The sequence below is a fragment of the Mustelus asterias genome, chromosome 2, assembly GCF_964213995.1.
Source record: "Mustelus asterias chromosome 2, sMusAst1.hap1.1, whole genome shotgun sequence".
Classification (NCBI taxonomy): domain Eukaryota; kingdom Metazoa; phylum Chordata; class Chondrichthyes; order Carcharhiniformes; family Triakidae; genus Mustelus; species Mustelus asterias.
Genome location: NC_135802.1, coordinates 70,499,522 through 70,521,462, shown reverse-complemented (window position 1 = coordinate 70,521,462; position 21,941 = coordinate 70,499,522). Strand labels below are relative to the sequence as shown.

General features: G+C 44.0%; 1 protein-coding gene across 1 annotated transcript in view; it reads left to right on the top strand.

Moving 5' to 3' along the window:
• spmip7 (sperm microtubule inner protein 7) overlaps positions 1-20,072 on the top strand; it is a 44,111-nt gene extending 24,039 nt beyond the window's left edge. Inside the window, exons 4-9 of the mRNA XM_078227806.1 lie at positions 4,228-4,366; positions 14,761-14,834; positions 16,793-16,834; positions 16,921-17,028; positions 17,926-18,033; positions 19,949-20,072. Coding sequence (XP_078083932.1) covers positions 4,228-4,366; positions 14,761-14,834; positions 16,793-16,834; positions 16,921-17,028; positions 17,926-18,033; positions 19,949-20,072 — 595 coding nt within the window. The remainder of the gene's footprint in view (positions 1-4,227; positions 4,367-14,760; positions 14,835-16,792; positions 16,835-16,920; positions 17,029-17,925; positions 18,034-19,948) is intronic.
• Positions 20,073-21,941: the final 1,869 nt, after the last annotated feature.

Here is a 21,941-nt window from a genome sequence, read left to right as displayed (position 1 = left end):
CCTTGGTTTTGCAAGTCCGTTGCAATGCTTTTTACATTTTCACTCTTCTGATCCTACTGGACTTGGCTGGACAAAGCATAATTCTAAATATTATCATCAAGGAATCACAGATTAACAGACCTTAACCATTAGTAATCAATAAGATGATCAATTCAGATGCACCAATCAAGGTAACATTCAAAAAATGTGCATCAGAAATATAATTTTCAGATCTGAAATAATTCAAAGAAGAACAGGAGTTCAAGTACATTTTTAAATGCCTAAATCATCACAGACTGACTCTTCATCCCATCCTCACTTGTAGCTGTACCAGTTGGAAGATCATATTACTATATATGTTTATGTAAAAGTCAAATTTCTGAGACTGTGGCTGGAGCTTTCTGGCCAGCCACAGGGGGGTGGGGGGTGGGGTGGGGCGGAGGGTTGGGGGGGGGGGGGCGGGGGAGGGGGTGTGGGGGGGGGGATGCGGTGAGGGGGGGTTTTAATTTACTGTCTCCCATAATTTCGCTATCGCAGAATTGTCAGGCCAGAGATTGTTCCTGTCAATCCTGTCCCCAAAAAGAGTGTAAAAGGAGCCTAAAAATATTTTTATTATTGAGTTATTTATAAAATAATAATCTCCATGGAGGCAGACATTAATCTGCGTACACTAAATTAATCAAATTTCTCAAATTAATCATAAATGGAAGCTATATATACAAGTTCAAAAATTTGCATTCAGTTTTTTCAGAGTACAGAAAAGAATATTACTTATCAACTGAATATGCAGTGAATGTGAATTAAAATTCATCAAAATCACTCTCCTCCCTGTCTTTAGAACCATATAACATGCCCCAAACTGCTTCTTAAGTGGCATCATCATATTCACCTTCATCAGCAATCATGTCATCATCAGCCATATCATTCCACAAATAATTGTCTTCTGTGCTATCAGGTGCATTGGATAGCCCCTATTTCTTGAATGATTTGATAAGAATCTCCATTCTGATTTCACCCTAGATCTCTACAACCCATTCACACAAGGTTGCTAAGGTTGGAGCAGAATGCCATCTCCCTTGGTGAATATCTTCTCCCCTTTGATCATCCAGTCATTCCACTTGTTTCCTCACACTGTCCTTGAAGGGCTTGTTTAGAGGGACATCCAATATCTGAACAAAGTTGGTCAGACCACTGGGAATCACTGCAATAACACTGCTTTATGATCTAAGTTCAGCAACAACATTATTGACGAGGTGTGGTCTGAACATGCCCCAGATGAGAAGAGCTTTTAGTTTATGTACGAGATCTTTCTGGTCGAAAGCTCCAAACTTTCCTCAGCTATATTTTCCAGCCACCGTCATCCATCCATTCTTTATTGTGACTGTGGATTCCTTTTCGGAATTGCTGTATTGAGATGGTTTTCTCTTGAATATCAGCATTGGCTTAAGCTTTGTCCCATTGGACGTACACAACAGGACAATGATGAATCTACTCTTTTCATGGCCAGTTTTCTCCCCAGCTTTCAGCTCACCATTTGACTGGCTGACATGTAAAAATTCATGGGAGTTTCATTCATGTTCTCAATACAGGCCACTCTTTTGTCAATTGATGATAAACCACTGAAATACTAGAAACCTGTCATCAGGTTCTGCTGGGCGATGCAGTCAAATGTTAGTCTTTTGTCACAGCACAAAATGGTTTCTCTTCACAAACCTGATACACTATCAGGGCTGACTTTGAAATCTGCAATTCCTAATTTTCTTGTTTGTTCCATGATGACGATTCAGATAGATCCACGATAAACTGAGAGTCCATTCTAATCATTTTCATTGACATATTTTGCACCTTCATTTTCCAATTGTGGTTCCATACTAGACTTTCCTCTGTTTGCACATTTATCCTTAGGCATCTGCATAGGCTGTGTAGAGAGCTTCGTCCAAATTCCAATGTTCTCAGATATCTTGAATTCTCTCGCTACTGCACAGTTATTTGTCTGCTTTGCAATCTCAATGACGCAAAGTTTGATCCAGGCTGTGTATCTGCCATTCCTTTTTAAACCATGCTGCCATTTTATAGGATGGGATTGCTGGGAATGCAATGCACACCAGTTAAGTAGTAGCCTTGAGAATACTTTTCCACGTGTGCAGACACAAGGAGATGAACAGTTGTCTTCGATAGTGTGCTATTCTATGATTCTATGAATGCGTAACTTTGCAAGTTTGTCTTCATTGCTGAAGTACAGGGATTTTGGATTTTTGGCCAAAAGTCAGCGGTCGACTTTTACACAAGATCAATCTTTACTCGAGTATAACACTTATAACTTTCTATTTTGTGATAAATTATGGAGTTTTAAGTTTTCAATATCACTTGCTTTATATTTAGTAATTGATCATTCTTTATTTGCTACATTATAAACATATACCAGAAATTACTTTAACGCACTATGGACTCTATTTTACCATTGCATTGTGGCGCAAAAACGTGGTAAAGTCGGGTGTGAGGCCATTAACGCGATCCGCGCCCGCGTCTGTGCAGATTGCCACTTTACTGAGACCCGGGAATGGCCGCGATCCGATTCGTGCCCAAAACGGCTGCAATGGCGATTTAAATGCATTTGCATGCATTTAAATTTAATTAATGAACTGCCCGCCCAATTTTATCAGCATTTCCCCCTTTACCGCTGCGTTCGCCGATCCGGACCCGCGCCAAAATGGACCTGCTGAATAAAAGTCTAAATCGGGTGCTCCAACTGCTGAAGAGGCGAGTTCAGCACTTCCAACGGCTCTCTGACTCAGATTAGTGGTGGGGGGAGGGAGGTGAGCCAGATCATTCTCTGGTTGGGGAGGGGGGAGGGGAATGAGGCCAGATCATTCTCTGGGGGTGTGGGGGGGGGGGGGGGGGGAGGCCGATTGTTGTCTGGTGGTGGGAGGGGAGTATGGCCGATCGTTGTCTGGTGGGGTGGGGGGGAGAGATCTGATCGTTGTCTGGCTTCGGGGGGGCAGGGTGAGGGAGACAGGCCAGATCATTCTCTGGTGAGGGGGTGGGGAGGGAGCAGAAGGCGGGTCAGATGTTCCTGAGTGAGGCCAGATTATTCTCTGGAGGGGGGGGTGGGGGAAGTGAGGCCAGATCGTTCTCTGGGGGTGGGGGGAGTGAGGCCAGATTGTTCTCTGGGGGTGGGGGAAGTGAGGCCAGATCGTTCTCTGGGGGTGGGTGGAGTGAGGCCAGATTGTTCTCTGGGGGTGGGGGGAGTGAGGCCAGATCGTTCTCTGGGGTTGGAGGAGTGAGGCCAGATCGTTCTCTGGGGGTGGGGGGAGTGAGGCCAGATCGTTCTCTGGGGGTGGGGGGAGTGAGGCCAGATTGTTCTCTGGGGGTGGGGGGAGTGAGGCCAGATTATTCTCTGGAGGGGGAGGGAAGTGAGGTCAGATCATTCTCTGGGGGGTGGCGGGGGGGGGGGGGGGGGAGTGAGGCCAGATCGTTCTTTGGGGTTGGGGGGAGGCGGAGTGAGGCCAGATCATTCTCTGGGGGAGGAGGGGGTGATCGTTCTCTCGGGGGGGGGGGCCGGGGGGGGGAGGAGGGAGGCAGGTAAGATGTATCTTTGGTGGGGGTAGGGGATGGGGGCCTGGTCGCTCACTGCTGTGGGGGGGGGGGGCAGATGGATCTCTGATGGGGGGGCAGAGGGGTCCGCTGCCACTCTGTGGGTGATCGGTGGGGGGAAGGGGGCAGGGGGGTTGCGATCGGTCTGGGTAGCAGGGGGGTGGGGTGGGTGGATAAGAGGGACAGTGATGTCTGTGGGGGCCATCGATCCCACTTTTCACTCCTGGGCCGCTTTCTCTGCTTTTTGTGGTCCGGGAGTGATCTGACACGGACGCGCTTTTTCAAATTTTTTTCTAACCGCGCATGCGCAGTTCAAAGCTCCGATCATTTCAGGCACGCTAAGCCCCGCCCACAGTGCGAATCAGACCCGCGATTTTTTTTTCAGGCAAAGTGCTAATGGGGGCGCCTGAAAGCAGATTTCCAGGTCGGATCTGAATTGCGTCCAGATTCAGCACTTAGAATGAAAATGGTAAAATCAGGCCCGATGTGTACCACAAAAATCTGTTTTATTGATATTTTCAAAAACCATCAGAATATCCTGCAGTTCCTAATTTGAAATCAGTTGCACTTGTTGCCATTTACTGTTTCTCAATTGACGAGGTTTATCTATTCCTATCTCTTAGACTGTAACGTATATTTTTCCTAAATGTATAGGAGTTATGAAGATGTTAACTGGGATTGTAAGTTGGCACCTAAAATCAAACCAGCAGATACAACACAGGACAAAATAGCTGACCCCATATCACGACATGCAACTCTAAAACGATACGATCCAAGCCCTCATATGTGGCAAGTAAGTATTTACACGTTTGTTTATATATGTATTAAAGCTTTACTGTAGAAACCTTTAAAACATATTCACATAAATTGTTTTTCACTTTATAAAAGCAGATGTAGGGCCTTTTTTACAGTGGTAGTGTTTTTACAGCATAGTTCTGAGGAGAGTTTATGCGAGTTATCCAGAGTGTACTGATAAAGATTTTTGTCTTCTGCTTAGAGGCGAGTATCTTAAAAAACTAACTTAATTTTGTGAGACATTTGCACTTGCAGTCTGCAATGCAGGTTACATTTTAGAATCCTATGATATCGAGATTATTTGGAGGACAAAATGCATTTGGATGTCAGAGAGGTTAGGCAGTGCAGGAAGAAGAGAGAATATATCTGGCATTAACTAGTGTCCAAGGATTGGTGACTCTTTGGAACACTGTTAACCTCAGTTGGGCAGTAATGGATTTAATGACTCTATTTTGCTTTGTAAGTGCAAGGGATCTTTGTGCCCTATTAGAAGATTACCTTTTGGCCAATCCAAGGTAAGAAACGGTGAAAGCTACCATTGCATTGAACATCTTCTCACCAAGGTAATTTCAGGTTGGCAAAGATAAGTGAAGTTAGAATTCAGCAGGAAGCCAAAAATCAGTTTTACACCGGTGTGAATTTCCCATGCGATCTTCCACTGGTACCTGCCTTGGCAGATTGGGAAACTGATTTCCACCCTGCTAATGGGATGCGGTGAAGGCCCAGCCAAAATCTTCCACCCATTCCTGATTCCCTGTGATACCAACAGAGAAACATGCCACTCCTGAACACATCTGGAACAGTGTGGTGTGCAGAAGGTGGTACTGAACTGAAAAATGGCTGTGGCTGCCTCCGGAGTTCAGCATTGAGGCCGCCAGCAACCCTGGATCCTGGATATCACAGCAATGGGTGGGGGAGCATCTCCAGGTGGATCTTCCAGATTCTGTGTCATCGAGGAAGTTCATCTTCCAGCCTCAAAGTCTTATTGGAGATCCATCTTCTCTTTCAGGAGGTCCATCTTCTTTCTTCAGCCGTGAATCAGTGATGTTGGGCACCCTGATGTTGGGCACCTTTAAGTGAGGTGCCCATATATGATGTTGGGACTTGCAGCATGCCCACCCTGCCCAGAATATGGCACTAAACCCCCAGGTGCATAATTAATGAGGTTGGGGACAGAAGAAATGGTGTGGTTTCCTGCCAGCCTTTGCAACAGCAAACACTCCTCATTCCCCCCCTGCCGTGGGACTTAGTCCCAGATGGGAGAATTCCACCCCAGGACTCTGTGAAGTGTCCTCCTCACTTGGAAGGACTTCCAATTATTATTAATATATTCCCTTCTCTAATAAAGATAAAAGCAAAGCACTGTTTAGTACCTCAGTCATGCTTCCCCTCTGTTTCCACACGAAATCCGGCTTCTTGTTCCCGAATTGTCCCATTCTTCCTTTGAATATCCTTCTATTATGTATATGTTTGTAAAAGGCTTTGGATTCCTTTTATGTTATCTGCTAACCTATTCTTGCATTTTCTCTTTGACCCTCTTATTCCGTTTGTACTTTCTGTATTTAGCTTGGTTCTCTGTTGTATCATGAATCTTACATTTGTCATTAGCATTCTTTTCATATTTCATTCTAATCTTTATATCTTTAGTCAGCTAAGCTCTAGCTTTGGATATTCTTCCTTTCCCCTCGTGGATCTGTATCTCATCTTCACCCAAACCATCTCCTCTTTGAAGATCTCCCATTGTTCAATTACTGTTTTGCTTACCAACTTCATATTCCAATCTCCCCTGGGCTGGATCCCTTTACAACTCACTGAAATTAATCCTCCACCACTTCAGTATTTTTACATTTGATTGTCATTTTCCATATTTAGACCATAAGACCATAAGATGTAGGAGCAGAAATAGGCCGTTTGGCCCATCGAGTCTGCTCCGCCTCAACTCCACTTATCGCCTTATCTCCATAATCCTTGATTACTTTACTGATTAAAAATCTATCTCAGACTTAATGACCCAGTCTGTACAGCCCTCTGCAGTAAAGAATTCCACAGATTCACTACCCCCTGAGAGAAGAAATTTCTCCTCATCTCTGTCTTAAACGGGTGACCCCTTATTCTGAGATTATGTCCTCTGGTCCTAGAAGGGGAAATGTTTCCCACAAGGGGAAACGACCTCTCAACATCTACCTTGTCAAGCCCCCTGAGAATTCTTTATGTCTCAACAAGGTCGCTTCTCACTGTTCTAAACTCCAATGAATAAATCTCAACCTCTCATAAGAGAATCCTTCTGTACCTGAGATCAGCCTTGTGAACCTCCTCTGGACTGCCTCCAATGTCAGTATCATGAGTTATTTCATGTTTCACTTGCCCCACATTATGCCTCAGAACTAGATCTAACATTACTTTCTCCCTCTTTGGAAGGAACCTCTTTTTCCTCCTCTTCCAATTTACGTTCCTGCTGACCTGTGCTCAATGTATCACCTCATGAACTATCTTCAAATTGATTTTCTCAATCCATTTGGATAATAAAATTTGTGCCTGTGAGTTTAGTATTCAGTGCCAGGTGAGTTATCTGAGGACTGTATCTGGTCCATTTGCCTGAATGATTTCTTATTTGTTAGTGACTCTTATACTGATGTGATGGCACTCCCCAGAGTTCCGATTTACCCGAGAGAGCTAAAACTATTTGAGAGTGTAAGTTTTACTGAATCTTTCCATTTTAACATTTCCATCTTACTGTTCCCCACTTCCCAGATATTCAGCTTTCTCCACTGTCTGCTCCTAATCACTTATAAGTGTGACTATTCTCTCAAACTCCTGGAATTCTACTCTCACCCATATTACCTCCTTTGCCTTCTCAAGTTCTGAGATTTTGAATTTTTGCAATATATTTTGGTGACATTCTCACAGACCTTGAAGCTCAAGTTAACACCCAAAGAACAGTGGGCCCTCTCCTTGGAAACTTTCTTTCTCCTTGGAATGTATCGATTCTGTGCATTCTGAAATATCCCCTTAAATGTTTGCCACTGCATCTCCATTAACTTATCCGTTAACATAATTTGCTGGTTCAATTTAGCTAGCTCCACTTTTATGCCCTCATAATTACCCTTATTCAAGTTTAAAATACTAGTCTCAGAGTCACTCTTCTCTCCCTCAAACTGAATGTAAAATTCAATCACATTATGTTTGCTGCAAACAAAGCGATGATAGGAGAAAGGCACCTTCCCAAACCCAGTCAGCACGGAAAGGAGCAACAGAAAATGTCAGCAGACAGAGTGTGGTCAGAAAGAACTGGTCCATAGAACATAGAACATAGAACAGTACAGCACAGAACAGGCCCTTCGGCCCACGATGTTGTGCCGAGCTTTATCTGAAACCAAGATCAAGCTATCCCACTCCCTATCATCCTGGTGTGCTCCATGTGCCTATCCAATAACCGCTTAAATGTTTCTAAAGTGTCTGACTCCACTATCACTGCAGGCAGTCCATTCCACACCCCAACCACTCTCTGCGTAAAGAACCTACCTCTGATATCCGTCCTGTATCTCCCACCACGAACCCTATAGTTATGCCCCCTTGTAATAGCTCCATCCACCCGAGGAAATAGTCTTTGAACGTTCACTCTATCTATCCCCTTCATCATGTCCAGTGCAGGAAAATGTTCAATTATCTTCATCACTCTGAAAATTGGGTTCAACATCTGATCCTGGCCTCTGGGTATTCAACCTCAAGCAGACGCTTCAATTGAGGAGCCTAAGCGTGCTTGCTGCTCCTGAACATGGAAGGAATGTGTGTCCAAGCACCTACTGACCTAGTCAGCAAAAATCAGAGACAGAATGCTGTTGCGGGCCTGCATACAACTTCTTATGCCGCTGAGAGCAATAGCAGCATAGTAGTAATTCAGAGGCCCAGGCTAATACTCTGGGGACATGGGTTCAAATCCCACTGTGGCGGCTGGTGGAATTTAAATTCAGTTCCTGAATCAGCAATATAAAGCTTTTCTCAGTAATGATGAACATGACGGCCTTCACTGATTGTTGTAAAAGCCAACCTCATTTATTTAAGTTCAAAGGGCAGGAAATCTGCAGTTCCTATCTGTGACACTCCAGACCCACAACCCCTTAACTGTCCTCTGAAATGAGATTGCAGCCCCTCCTTCTCCACCCTGTAATCTGTATTTTTGTGTGTGAACTTTGAGTCTGTGTGTGTGCATAAGTGAGAGAGTATTTTATTATTTTACTTGGATTCATTTAAATATAACAAACCAAAGAACTATAGAATCCCTACAGTGCAGAAGGAGGGCATTCGGCCCATCAAGCATCTTACCCAGGCCAACCCCACTCCACTCTATCTCCGTAACCCTGCCCATTTAACATGGCCAATCCACCTAATCCGCATCTTTGGACTGTGGGAGGAAACTGGAGCACCTGGAGGAAACCCACGTAGACACGGGGAGAACATATAGACTCTGCACAGCCAGTCAACAACAGCCAGAAAGCTGACCTCTTTCTTTGTTAAACTCAAGGAAACTTGTCTTATTGGTTCTTTTCTGATCATCGCACATAAACAGCACTCACTCAATTGGCAAGTATATCCTTTTCCAAACCACAAAACCTGTTGCATTCAAGCAAGGAAAAGGAAAAGAGGGGAGCCATTCAAACCCTCCCCACCTGGGCTTAAAGTGTACAATCCAGTCATCAGTTTTCTATGGGATGCAGTGATGTGCAGCCAATAGCGACATCCCTCCAAAGTCTGCAGGTGATCCTTGGAAAAACCCAGAGACCAAGAAGTTCGAGGTCACAGTGACTTGATAGCCACTTGTAGGGCGTGACAAACATTGCTGCAATGGGTTAGGGATTCTGTGACGAGACACAGGTGGCACAGTGGTTGGCACTGCTGTCTCACAGCACCAGGGAACTGGGTTCGATTCCCAGCCAGGGTCACTGTCTGTGTGGAGTCTGCATGTTCACCCCATGTCTGCGTGGGTTCCCACCGGGTGCTTCAGTTTCCTCCCACAGTCCAAAGGATGTGCTGGTTAAGTGCATTGACCATGCTAACTTCTTCCTCAGTGTACCCGAACAGGTGCCGGTGTGTGGTGTCTTGGGGATTTCACAATAACTATTGTTAGCCGAGTGTTAATGTAAGCCTACTTGTGACACTAATAAATAAGCTTTAAACTTTAAAGCTCTGAGATCATTTGGCTGGAAAGCCAGAGTCCCCTGTGGCAGTGGTTCTTTGACATGACCGGATAGTAGATCCCATGCTGACAATATGGCCTCCATGACCTTCGTGCCCCTTGTCCCACTCCTCATGCCCTTCCTGTGAAGGATGTTGCTCCTCACTGCCACTTGGATGTGAAACCTGAGCGTCATGCTCCTATTGCCAACTGATTTCCTGCTTGCAATCTGGTGGTTTCCCAATTGTGTCTGGATGTCTTACCCCCTCCTCTTATGCCCTTGTAATGCCAGGATCACATAGTCAACACTCTCCCCACAACCTGTGCATACCCAAAGGCTGTGCGCCAATAGCTGAGTGCCCTTTTTAACCGTTCTCTCTCTAATGGGACCCACCTGTTTTTGTGGGGCGGCCATGACCGTCTCCCACTGTCGTTTCGCTTCCCTGATTGAAAATCTCAAGGTGGATCTCGAGGAACTATCAATGAGCTCTAAATAATTTAATTGTTCTTTCAAAAGGCATTCGGTGCAGTGTCACACATCAGACTTGTGGGAAAAATGACAGCTTCTGGAATAAAAGAAACAGTAGCAAAGTGGATACAAAAATGACTGAATAATAGAAAGCAGACAGTAAGAGTCAATGGATCTTTTTCAGGCTGGAAGAAGCCTAGAGTACTGTGTACAATTTTGGTCCCCTTATTTAACAAAGGATATATTAGCTTTGGAGGGGGTACAGAGAAGGTTCACCAGGTTGATTCCAGAGATGAGGGGGTTAGCTTATGAGGAGAGATTGAGTAGACTGGGCCTGCACTCATTGGAGTTTAGAAGGTTGAGGGGAGATCTCATAGAGACATATAAGATAATGAAGGGGCTGGACAGGGTAGAAGCAGGGAGGTTATTTCCACTTACAATGGAAACAAGAACTAGGGGGCATAGCCTCAAAATACGGGGGAGTCAATTTAGAACAGAGTTGAGGAGGAACGTCTTCTCCCAGAGGGTAGTGAATCTTTGGAATTCTCTGCCCAATGAAGCAGTAGAAGCTACCTCGTTAAATGTGTTTAAGTCACAGATAGATAGATTTTTAACCATTAAGGGAATTAAGGGTTATGGGGAGCGAGCGGGTAAGTGGAACTGAACCCACTATCAGATCAGCCATGATCTTATTGAATGGCGTAGTAGGCTTGAGGGGCTAGATGGCCTACTCCTGCTCCTATTTCTTATGTTCTTATGTAAGTTGTTCCCCAGGGTTGGTATCGGGACCCTTGCTTTTTCTGATATATATTAAGGGTCTAAAGTTTGGTGTGCAGGCGACAATTTCAAAGTTTACAGATGACCTAAAACCTGGAAGCATTGTAAACTGTGAGGAGGATAGTGTAGAACTTCAAAAGGACGTAGAAAAGTTGGTGGGGTGGGAAGATAGGGGGCAGATGAGGTTCAATGTGGAGAAGTGTGGGGTGATGCATTTTGGTGGAAAGAACATGGAGAGACAATATAAAATAAGGGATGAAATTCTTATGGGATGCAGGAGCAGAGGGACCTGTGTATATATGTGCATAGATAATTGAAGGTGGCAGGACAGATAGAGAAAATAGTTGATAAAGCATATAGTATCGTGGGCTTTATTAATAAGGGCATAGGTATAAGAACAAGGAGGTTACGCTGAACTTATACAAAACACTAGTTAGACCTCAGCTGGAGTACTGTGTACAGTTCTGGGTGCCACACTACAGGAAGGATGTGAACACATTGGAGAGAGTGCAGAAGAGGTTTATAGGAACGGTTGCAGGGATGAGAAACTTCAGTTATGAGGATAGATTGGAAATGTTGGGACATATTTTCCTTGGAGAGGAGAAAGATATAAGGAGGGTTGATAGAGGTGCTCAAAATCAGGAGAGTGCTGGACAGAATAGAGAGGGAACATGGTTGCACAGATTTAAAGCGATTTGCAAAAGTAAAACCTTTTTGCACAGTGAGTGGTTCGGGTTTGAAATGCATTGCCTGGAAGTGTGATGGATGCAGGTTCAATCAAAGCATTTAGATGATTATTTGAATAGAAGCACAATGTGCAGCGGTATGGGAAAAGGCAGGGGAATGGCGCTAAGTCACGATGCTCATTCAAAGAGTTGGTTTGGGCAGAATGAGCTATGCTGTAACAATTCTGTGATTATTAATCAGGCAGATTCTCAAGGATAGCCTGAGTCGAAACCTGATGAGTCTCACCGGTGGTAGGAATAGCGACAGGAAACATGCATTCCAGATGGCGATGATATTTTCAGTAACCGCCCAGCTCTGTTCCTACCTCAGGCAGAACTTAAACATCCAGACCCAAGTTTCTAACCACAGTGTTTGTTTCCAAAACATAATACAGTTATGGCCTCTTTCTGTACTGTAGGGTTTCTATGATAATTTCTTAATTGAATTCTGGAGTTAATCACTACTTAGGTCAGCATATATCTTATTCTTGTTAGCTTCTACAAGCATAGTGTGGTTGCCTTTCTGTTATAAGTCAAAGTGAATGATAAATTATTATGCCTATTATCCTTCAAAGACCAGCTTCCTAAAACCACAATAGGTGTGTTGAATACTTATTAACAATCCCAAAAGATTTGATGTGATTTAATATGAGGAAGTGATTCTGTTTGATTAATTGTTAATATGATTAACTTCTTCAAAGTGTAACTTTGATGTGTCCATCTCATTGCCTTTTAATTTTAGCTATTCGTATTTTCATCCTTTCTCTGGCATCACCAATTTGTTCCTAAAATTTACAGATTGTGAGAATACATGATGTCAAGTGCATAAAAATTTCCCTTGGGTAAAAGTAGGGGAAAATCTTACCAGAAAATGGCAGAATGTTGGTTCCGGCGAGAGAAAAAACGTATTTCTCTCCAGAGAGATAGGCCGGTTTTCTCTCCAGATCTTACCACACATCCCCCCCCAAAAAAAACAGATAGGCGTGTTTCACACCATAAAGTGGGGGGACGGGGACGGGGGGGACACCTCACCACACTGCCAAAGCCCAGCTGCACTGAGATCGGGGAGCCTGATCAGAACAAACAATGGCCTCTCCCCCAGCCCATGACAGAGATCTCAGGGGCTCCCGCAATTCCACCACCCCCCATGATCTGAGCCGGCACCATGGGTGTGAACGTCATTACGTCACCAGCGAGGGGCAGTGAAAATCGGAAGTCGCGATCTCACCGACGAGATTTGCAACTTTCGGGTTTCGCCGAACCTTGAGCCGCACCACCATTCCCGCAGACAGCGAGCATGGGCTCAAGATCGCCCTCGGAGCGACAACACTTAAGAAGCCAAGGACAAAACATTTTGCTTAAATAGCACATCTACCACTGAAATCGTGATCTACCCACTGATCAACAACAGCACACAGTGGCTTCAGAAAGTATTACAGGATATACTGCAGCAGTTCACCAGATTTACTTAAACAATCCAAGACCCTAACTACCAAGAGGCACAGAAACAGCAGCAATATGTGAATACTATTCCTGATCATTTCCCTTCAAGTTATAAACCATCCTGACTTGGGCATACTGCTGTGTTAAAATGTGTTTGGAATTCCTTAACAGCAGCACATCATAACAAAGATTACAGTAGTACATAGCAAGTTATGCTGGGACTTGCAGCAGTTCCAGATGTTCTATGCTTTATTGAAGCTGGCCCTATGAATTGTACAGTAAGAAGTCTCACAACACCAGGTTAAAGTCCAACAGGTTTATTTGGTAGCAAGTGTGGTCATGCAAGTGTGGTCATGACTACCTATGAATTGTAGCACCATTTCCTCTGATAGGCTGTCTACACTAATTCTACTTTGGCCTTTCCTGTTGTGGACAACCTTTTCTTCCGAGAGTGGGAAGAAGGCCAGTGATTGTGTTGTACTGCATTTGGTTGATGTTCCTGCCACAGCTAAATAGCTGAAGCTACATGCAGACATTGAGAGATAGGTGTGAGACTGTCATAGTGGAAGATGCGTGAGGTGGGATAGCTCTATGGGCCCTGAACTATAGACTACTGATGAGTGAGTGCTGGGTGAGTGCTGTGAGAGTGCTGGGTGGGGTGCAGTGCATTGAGCAGCATGAGACCATGACCACACATGTGAAATCACTGAGCAGAGTCCGCCAGGACTTTCTGTTCCCTCAACTCACGAGTTCACAAAATTGTAGCAATTGTTTGTCTTTGATGATAAGTATATGCCGCACAGGAGAGGCGAGCTAAGTGTCTGTATTTCAGTGTCACTATCTGAATGATCAGAATCCCTGGAGTTCAGTTCCGTTTATCTCAGTTTTTACATCAATTGTTTGTGGATTCCTTCATCTTGCTTCTCTTGACAGTACCTATAAGAAAGCTGTACAGTTCTCTGAGTATATTTATCAAACATTGCTATTTAATTTAACTTGCAGCAGTTAGGGATTAGAGCCCTTGTCAGGGTCCTCACTTATGCTAGTTTTCTGCTGATCTGGTATCGTTCCTACAACACGTAAGGGATGCTGGAATGAAGGTGGTGTAAATAGTTGACCTGCCTTCTTCTAATTTAGGCATTGTTTACACCTCCTTTACATGCATATGCACACATGCATGCACACACACACACATGCGTGCACACACACATGCACGCACACACACATGCACACACGTGCACATGCACACACAGGTGCATACATATATTCGGCTTGTTTCGGTTCAGTTCGGGACTTTAGAAAGAAGTTGCTAGCAATTACCTTGAATCAATGAAGGTCCTGAAGCTTTATACAAGAATATATTGCCGCACTGTCTGATGGCATGATGCAGATTTTAAGCTTATCCTGTGATTTCTGATTAAATAATCAAGTTTCCACCTTATGTGGGGGATGCCTATTGATTGAGGAGGAAAAACCACCTCAGGATAATTGTCCATTTTTCCAAAAGTACATGCAAGAGCTGGCCTGGATTGAGTTAGGAGCTGAAGACCTGTTTGCCAACTTTCAATGTATTGATCTGGTACATTTTGAATTGTTTAGCTGTACAAGAATTAAACTGAACCCAATTTTGTTTTTTACTTAACAAAATTAATTGGGCTGCTCAATTCAGAGTATTTGCTACTGATCTGCGTGACTAAGCTTGTTGCTGAGGAATCTTCATTGTGCATTACCCTGCTATAGTAAGATGTAAATTGCTAATAAGGTTATCTATGAGCATGGAAATTTATTATTTCATTTTCTCCTAGGCTGTGGGTGGACAAGGACACTGGGACAAAACTCAGTCTCGACCCTTCACTGCTGCAGCTAAACCAATCAACTTGTGAGTAATTCTCTTAATGGCATCTATTAAATTAAAACCCTCTACTTCAATTGTCAAACTAATCTCTTGTCCATGATTCTGGCAAGTATTTACAAGAAAACGATGTTTACCTTTTTTGTATAGGATGCTATGTGTGTCAATAGAATGTATGTACTTAAACCGAGCAGAACAAAGGAACCTTACTACTGTTTAAAGTTTAAGGCTTATTTATTATTGTCACAAGTAGGCTTACATTAACACGATGTGGAGATGCCGGCGTTGGACTGGGGTAAACACAGTAAGAAGTTTAACAACACCAGGTTAAAGTCCAACAGGTTTATTTGGTAGCAAAAGCCACACAAGCTTTCGAGGCTCTGAGCCCCTTCTTCAGGTGAGTGGGAATTCTGTTCACAAACAGAACTTATAAGACACAGACTCAATTTACATGAATAATGGTTGGAATGCGAATACTTACAACTAATCCAGTCTTTAAGAAACAAAACAATGGGAGTGGAGAGAGCATCAAGACAGGCTAAAAAGATGTGTATTGTCTCCAGACAAGACAGCCAGTGAAACTCTGCAGGTCCACGATGAGGAGGATCGCAACAGACACCTCCAGACGCTGAAAGATGTATTGTCTCCAGACAAGACAGCCAGTGAAACTCTGCAGGTCCACGATGAGGAGGATCGCAACAGACACCTCCAGACGCTGAAAGATGCCCTCATAAGAACAGGATATGGCGCTAGACTCATTGATCAACAGTTCCAACGCGCCACAGCGAAAAACCGCACCGACCTCCTCAAAAGACAAACACGGGACACAGTGGACAGAGTACCCTTCGTTGTCCAGTACTTCCCCGGAGCGGAGAAGCTACGGCATCTCCTCCGGAGCCTTCAACATGTCATTGATGAAGACGAACATCTCGCCAAGGCCATCCCCACACCCCCACTTCTTGCCTTCAAACAACCGCACAACCTCAAACAGACCATTGTCCGCAGCAAACTACCCAGCCTTCAGGAGAACAGTGACCAAGACACCACACAACCCTGCCACAGCAACCTCTGCAAGACGTGCCGGATCATCGACACAGATGCCATCATCTCACGTGAGAACACCATCCACCAGGTACACGGTACATACTCTTGCAACTCGGCCAACGTTGTCTACCTGATACGCTGCAAGAAAGGATGTCCCGAGGCATGGTACATTGGGGAAACTATGCAGACGCTGCGACAACGGATGAATGAACACCGCTCGACAATCACCAGGCAAGACTGTTCTCTTCCTGTTGGGGAGCACTTCAGCGGTCACGGGCATTCGGCCTCTGATATTCGGGTAAGCGTTCTCCAAGGCGGCCTTCGCGACACACGACAGCGCAGAGTCGCGGAGCAGAAACTGATAGCCAGGTTCCGCACACACAAGGACGGCCTCAACCGGGATATTGGGTTTATGTCACACTATTTCACATAAATATTTCTGCTTTTTTCCTCCTGAGTCTTTATCATGCGATCCTAGAATCAGAATTTATGTCACACTATTTGTAACTCCCACAGTTGCGTGGACCTGCAGAGTTTCACTGGCTGTCTTGTCTGGAGACAATACACATCTTTTTAGCCTGTCTTGATGCTCTCTCCACTCCCATTGTTTTGTTTCTTAAAGACTGGATTAGTTGTAAGTATTCGCATTCCAACCATTATTCATGTAAATTGAGTCTGTGTCTTATAAGTTCTGTTTGTGAACAGAATTCCCACTCACCTGAAGAAGGGGCTCAGAGCCTCGAAAGCTTGTGTGGCTTTTGCTACCAAATAAACCTGTTGGACTTTAACCTGGTGTTGTTAAACTTCTTACTGTTATTACATTAACACTGCAGTGAAGTTACTGTGAAAATCCCCTGTGGTTAGATGTGTAGATATAGATAAATGGAGAGTCTGATATTTATGTAATTCTGCAGAAATAACCATGGTGCAATCTTTTACAGCACAAGTCTTTTTCCCAGAATTCATCAAATTCCACTGTACAGGTGAGGCACCTAGTTGCACAATGATTGCAGGTTATTTTCAGGATGGTGTGCTGAAAGTAACATCTCTTTCACTTTATCTCTGACAGTGGTTCTACTGGTGGCAATAATCTAGAGGATATAGATAACCCCTGCACTGAATTTACCCCCTACAATGTACCCCGAACTGAAAAGCCACGGCACACAGACACAACTCAGTATGTATGCAAAAAATGTCCTGTTTAAGCAATGGAAAGGCTGTTTTTATTGCGCTGTGCCAATTTACTGTTAAATCCTTTAGGCACTAAAAACAAACTTAATAATTGCAAAGGTATATGCAGCATTTGTTTAAGTGATAGTTCCATTTGTCAGGACACAGTTCAGTTTAAGGGATTGAAGCATTTCATAAAAAAATTAGAAAACTTTTAAAAGTAAAACAGTAGAAATTATAACTTTAAATTATGAATGGAATTCTAGTATTTATCGCCATTGTTTCCTTCATATTTGTTGAAGGATGTGCTTTTAATAGCATCATGCTTAAAATTCTTACAAATCTGCTTTTTTTTAATTTAAAGAACTGCACAGCAAATTCTCTAGTCTGCAGTGCTTGGGACCAAGTCTTGTCTGGATTTTGGAGTTTTCTGGATTATGGAATGACTTTAAGAGGCCTAACCACATGTGTAAGAACCAGAAAACACCCCCATAGAGATCGATATTTACCTGAAACAAAAGACAGTGCTAAAACGCTATAAAGGCAACATAAAAATTAGCTTTCTTATTCAAATACTGTATCTTCCATGATTCTCCTCCCATAGTACAGAACTAAAATTAATAAAGAGCATAGAATAGAAATTATGCTGTGACATTCAGGGAATGCTTGGCTGTGCTCAAAACATTTCTGGACAACTGGTGTTTCCGAACAATAGAATTCCAGACTGGAGAGGTTGCAGTGTATTTCCATCAGTTTCATTTGATTTCATTCGGTGCAGACTCGATGGGCCGAATGGCCTCCTTCTGCACTGTAGGGATTCTATTCTATGATTCTATGATTTTGTTTCAGTTTACTCTTCTAGCAGAAATGCAGTTTATTGTCCATTTTACTTCCCTTTCTTCAGTTGCCCAAATATACCAGGTTACACGGGTAAAACACAGTGGACTGGCACAGAAAGTAATAAATCCAATTTTACAAGACTCTTCCACCCACCTCCAGAACGAGTGTGTGGGTAAGTAGTTAAAACTTCATTTATGCTGTTCGTCATTCGCGTAGGGGCAAACGATACAGTGCCAGGAGTGCAACAAAAATAATGAAAGGAGCTGGTTTTGCAATGGGACGTGGCACTCTAGGCTGAACTTGCTGATCGACTAATTTAAAGGTTTTTGCGGAGCTCCATAAGCATTGGAAACACCAGAGTGCTGAGAGGCCAGGATTCTGGAGCCAGCTGCTGTTGAAGGGCTTCTCACTGCCTTGAAAAGTACCATCACTTTTCAAATAGCAACATGTCCCACCCCCTTGTCAATGCTAAGTATGGTACACGCACCATAACTAAAGCTAACTTTAAATCCACATGGCCATTGCCTTGAAGTGGGTATGCTGGGGCTGTGTGTACCGACACATTCGTTTTCCAAAGACCAACATCGCCATCTGCTGATGGTAAAGCTGAACATCATTTATACAGGGCTGCCTATATATCAAAGTAAGAAGTCTCACAACACCAGGTTAAAGTCCAACAGGTTTATTTGGTAGCACAAGCCACAAGCTTTCGGAGCACTGCCCCTTCATCAGGTGAGTGGGAGTTGTGTTCACAAACAGGGCATACATAGACACAAACTCAATTTACAAGATAATGGTTGAAATGCGAGTCTTTACAGGTAATCAAGTCTTAAAGATACAGGCAACATCAGTGGAGAGAGCGTTAAGCACAGGTTAAAGAGATGTGTATTGTCTCCAGCCAGGACCGTTAGTGAGATTTTGCAAGCCCAGGCAAGTCGTGGGGGTTACAGATAGTGTGACATGAACCCAAGATCCCTGTTGAGGCTGAATGACTACTGAAGTGTTCCCCAACAGGAAGAGAACACTCTTGCCTGGGGATTGTCAAGCGATGTTCATTCATCCATTGTCGTAGCGTCTGCATGGTCTCCCCAATGTACCATGCCTCGGGACATCCTTTCCTGCAGCGTATCAGGTAGGCAACATTGGCTGAGTTGCAAGAGTATATACCGTGTACCTGGTAGATGGTATTCTCAAGCAATCCGGCACATCTTGGTACAGCCTCTGATCTTCAGGTAAGCATCCTCCAAGGCGGCCTTCACGACACACGACAACGCAGAATCGCTGAGCAGAAACTGATAGCCAAGTTCTGCACACATGAGGACGGCGTCAACCGGGATCTTGGGTTCATGTCACAGCTTGCAAAATCTCACTAACTGTCCTGGCTGGAGACAATACACATCTCTCTAACCTGTGCTTAACCCTCTCTCCACTCACATTGTCTGTACCTTTAAGACTTGATTACCTGTAAAGACTCACATTTCAACCATTATTTTGTAAATTGAGTTTGTGTCTATATATGCCCTGTTTGTGAACAGAGCTCCCACTTACCTGACGAAGGGACAGTGCTCTGAATGCTTGTGGCTTGTGCTACCAAATAAACCTGTTGGACTTTAACCTGGTGTTGTGAGACTTCTTACTGTGTTTACTTCACTCCAACGCCAGCATCTCCACATCATAAATATCAAAGGCAATGGACCCATTGATCAACCATGAATGGTTGATTTAACTTGAATTAATTTAAATCAGACCCATCCTAAGAATCCAGTCTTATTTAAAATACTAATTTTTTAAAACTTCTGAAACAATCCTACCTAAATGTTATTTTGAGACAAGTCAGTTTTTGCCTTTTTTCCATGGTTAGGTCTTACCGCCAGCCCAAATGACCAAAGTGCACACTGTCAAACAGAATTAGTCAGAGTATCTTCATGGAAATGTGCATTTATTTTTGTTCTGTTTATATTTGGCCTGCCCAGGTTCCTGGCTTACAGAGCAAGTACTAATAAATACTAGTGAAAGTGCAGGGGGAAGAGCTAAAATGTTGTATAAAGTTTCATCATAATTATAACGTGACATTTTTTTTCTTCCAGAATTCCACGTGGATCTGAAAAGCAGTTAAAATATAAGCGCCAGTCACCCTTTTCCAAGATGATTACAACAGTTCCACCTTATAACCCCTTTAACACCAAAATATCCAAAGCACTTCTTTTATAAGTAAATAAATATATAATTATATTTACATGCAAGGTCTGTGCGAAAATTGCGATTGCAGGTGAATTTTGTTGTTTTTAAGTCTGGATGAAGAAATTACTTTCTAGGCATTGCCTTTTTAGCCCCATCATTTTTCCCCAGATTCCTCCTGAAGGCGTTGACTTCTGCCAGGTTATGGGCAGTGAACATTCGGCAGCATAGGGGAGTCAGTGGTGTAGTGATATTGTCACTGGGCTAGTAATCCAGAGACAAAGGATGATGCTCTGGTGACCTAGGTTCAAATCCCACCGTGGCAGATGTGAAATTTGAATTCAATAACAAACTCAAATTAAGTCTAATGATGAACATGGGGGCAATTCTCCAGCCCCACGCACCCCGCGCAAATCGCATTATGTCTGGCGAATATCATGAGGGGGCCAAACGTGATTTGTGCTGGGGAAAACCCCATTTGCAATTCTCCCCACCCCCGCACCCCAACATAATCAGCATGAGTCAGATTAGCACTTTACTGAGCAGCACATCCTCCACCTCTTCACTAATTTCTCTGGCACACACTGGCTGGGCTGGCGTGTCACTTGTGTATCAGCCATCATGGGAAATCTCAAAAGTACATCTGCATTTGCATGATCAGCTGTCTTATGATATTTAGTGTCCAAAACTGTGTAGTTTAGGTGGATTAGCCATGGTAGATATGTGGGGTTATGGAGATAGGGCGGGGTGGGAAGGGGCGTGGGTAAGATGATCTTTTGGAGAGTCGGTGCATGTTCGATGGGCTGAATGGCCTCCTTCCACCACAGTAGGGATTCTATGGTAATTTTGTACTGATGACTAATTTTATCATATGGTCCTCCTTGCTCAAAGACCACTTTGTGTTCTCTTAGCGGTTCCTCAACGTTAGATATGCTCTTACTGATCCTTACTGTAAATAACTCAAACCAGTTTAATCATATTTTCTTAAGATAATTCATTCTCATCAGGGAGACTTTGGCCGGAATGCTCCGATGTCGGGTGCCCCGCCTCCAATGCCAGCGAGAATGGAGAATTTGATACTTAGCCAAATCTCCATTCACAGCAATGGGACTGGAGAATACCAGCCGCGGATGAGGTGGGAGAATCCGGGTCTTTGTACCCTCCTACTATTACCAATGGCAAGTAATAGGACCAGTAAGAAGTCTCACAACACCAGGTTAAAGTCCAACAGGTTAATTTGTATCACGAGCTTTCAGAGCGCTGCTCCTTCATCAGGTTAGTGGAGAGTTGGGTTCACAAACAGAGCATATATAGACACAGACTCAATTGCAAGATAATGGTTGGAATGTGAGTCTTTACAGGTAATCAAGTCTTTACAGGTACAGACAATGCGAGTGGAGAGAGGGTTAATCACAGGTAAAAGAGGTGTGAATTGTCTCAAGCCAGAACAGTTAGTAAGATTTTGCAAGCCCAGGCCAAATGGGGGGGGGGGCGGTGTTACACGGAATGTGAGAATGGACACCGCTTGACAATCACCAGGCAAGAGTGTTCCCTTCCTATTGGGGAACACTTCAGCAGTCCAGGGCATTCAGCCTCCGATCTTCAGGTAAGAGTTCTCCAAGGCGGCCTTCAAGGTCCCGGTTGAGGCCATCCTCATGTGTGCGAAACTTGGTTATCAGTTTCTGCTCGGCAATTCTGTGTTGTCATGTGTCTTGAAGGCTGCCTTGGAGAACTCTTACCTGAAGATCGGAGGCTGAATGCCCTGGACTGCTGAAGTGTTCCCCAATAGGAAGGGAACACTCTTGCCTGGTGATTGTCAAGCGGTGTCCATTCATCCATTGTCACAGCATCTGCATTGTCTCGCCGATGTACCATGCCTCGGGACATCCTTTCCCGTAGCGT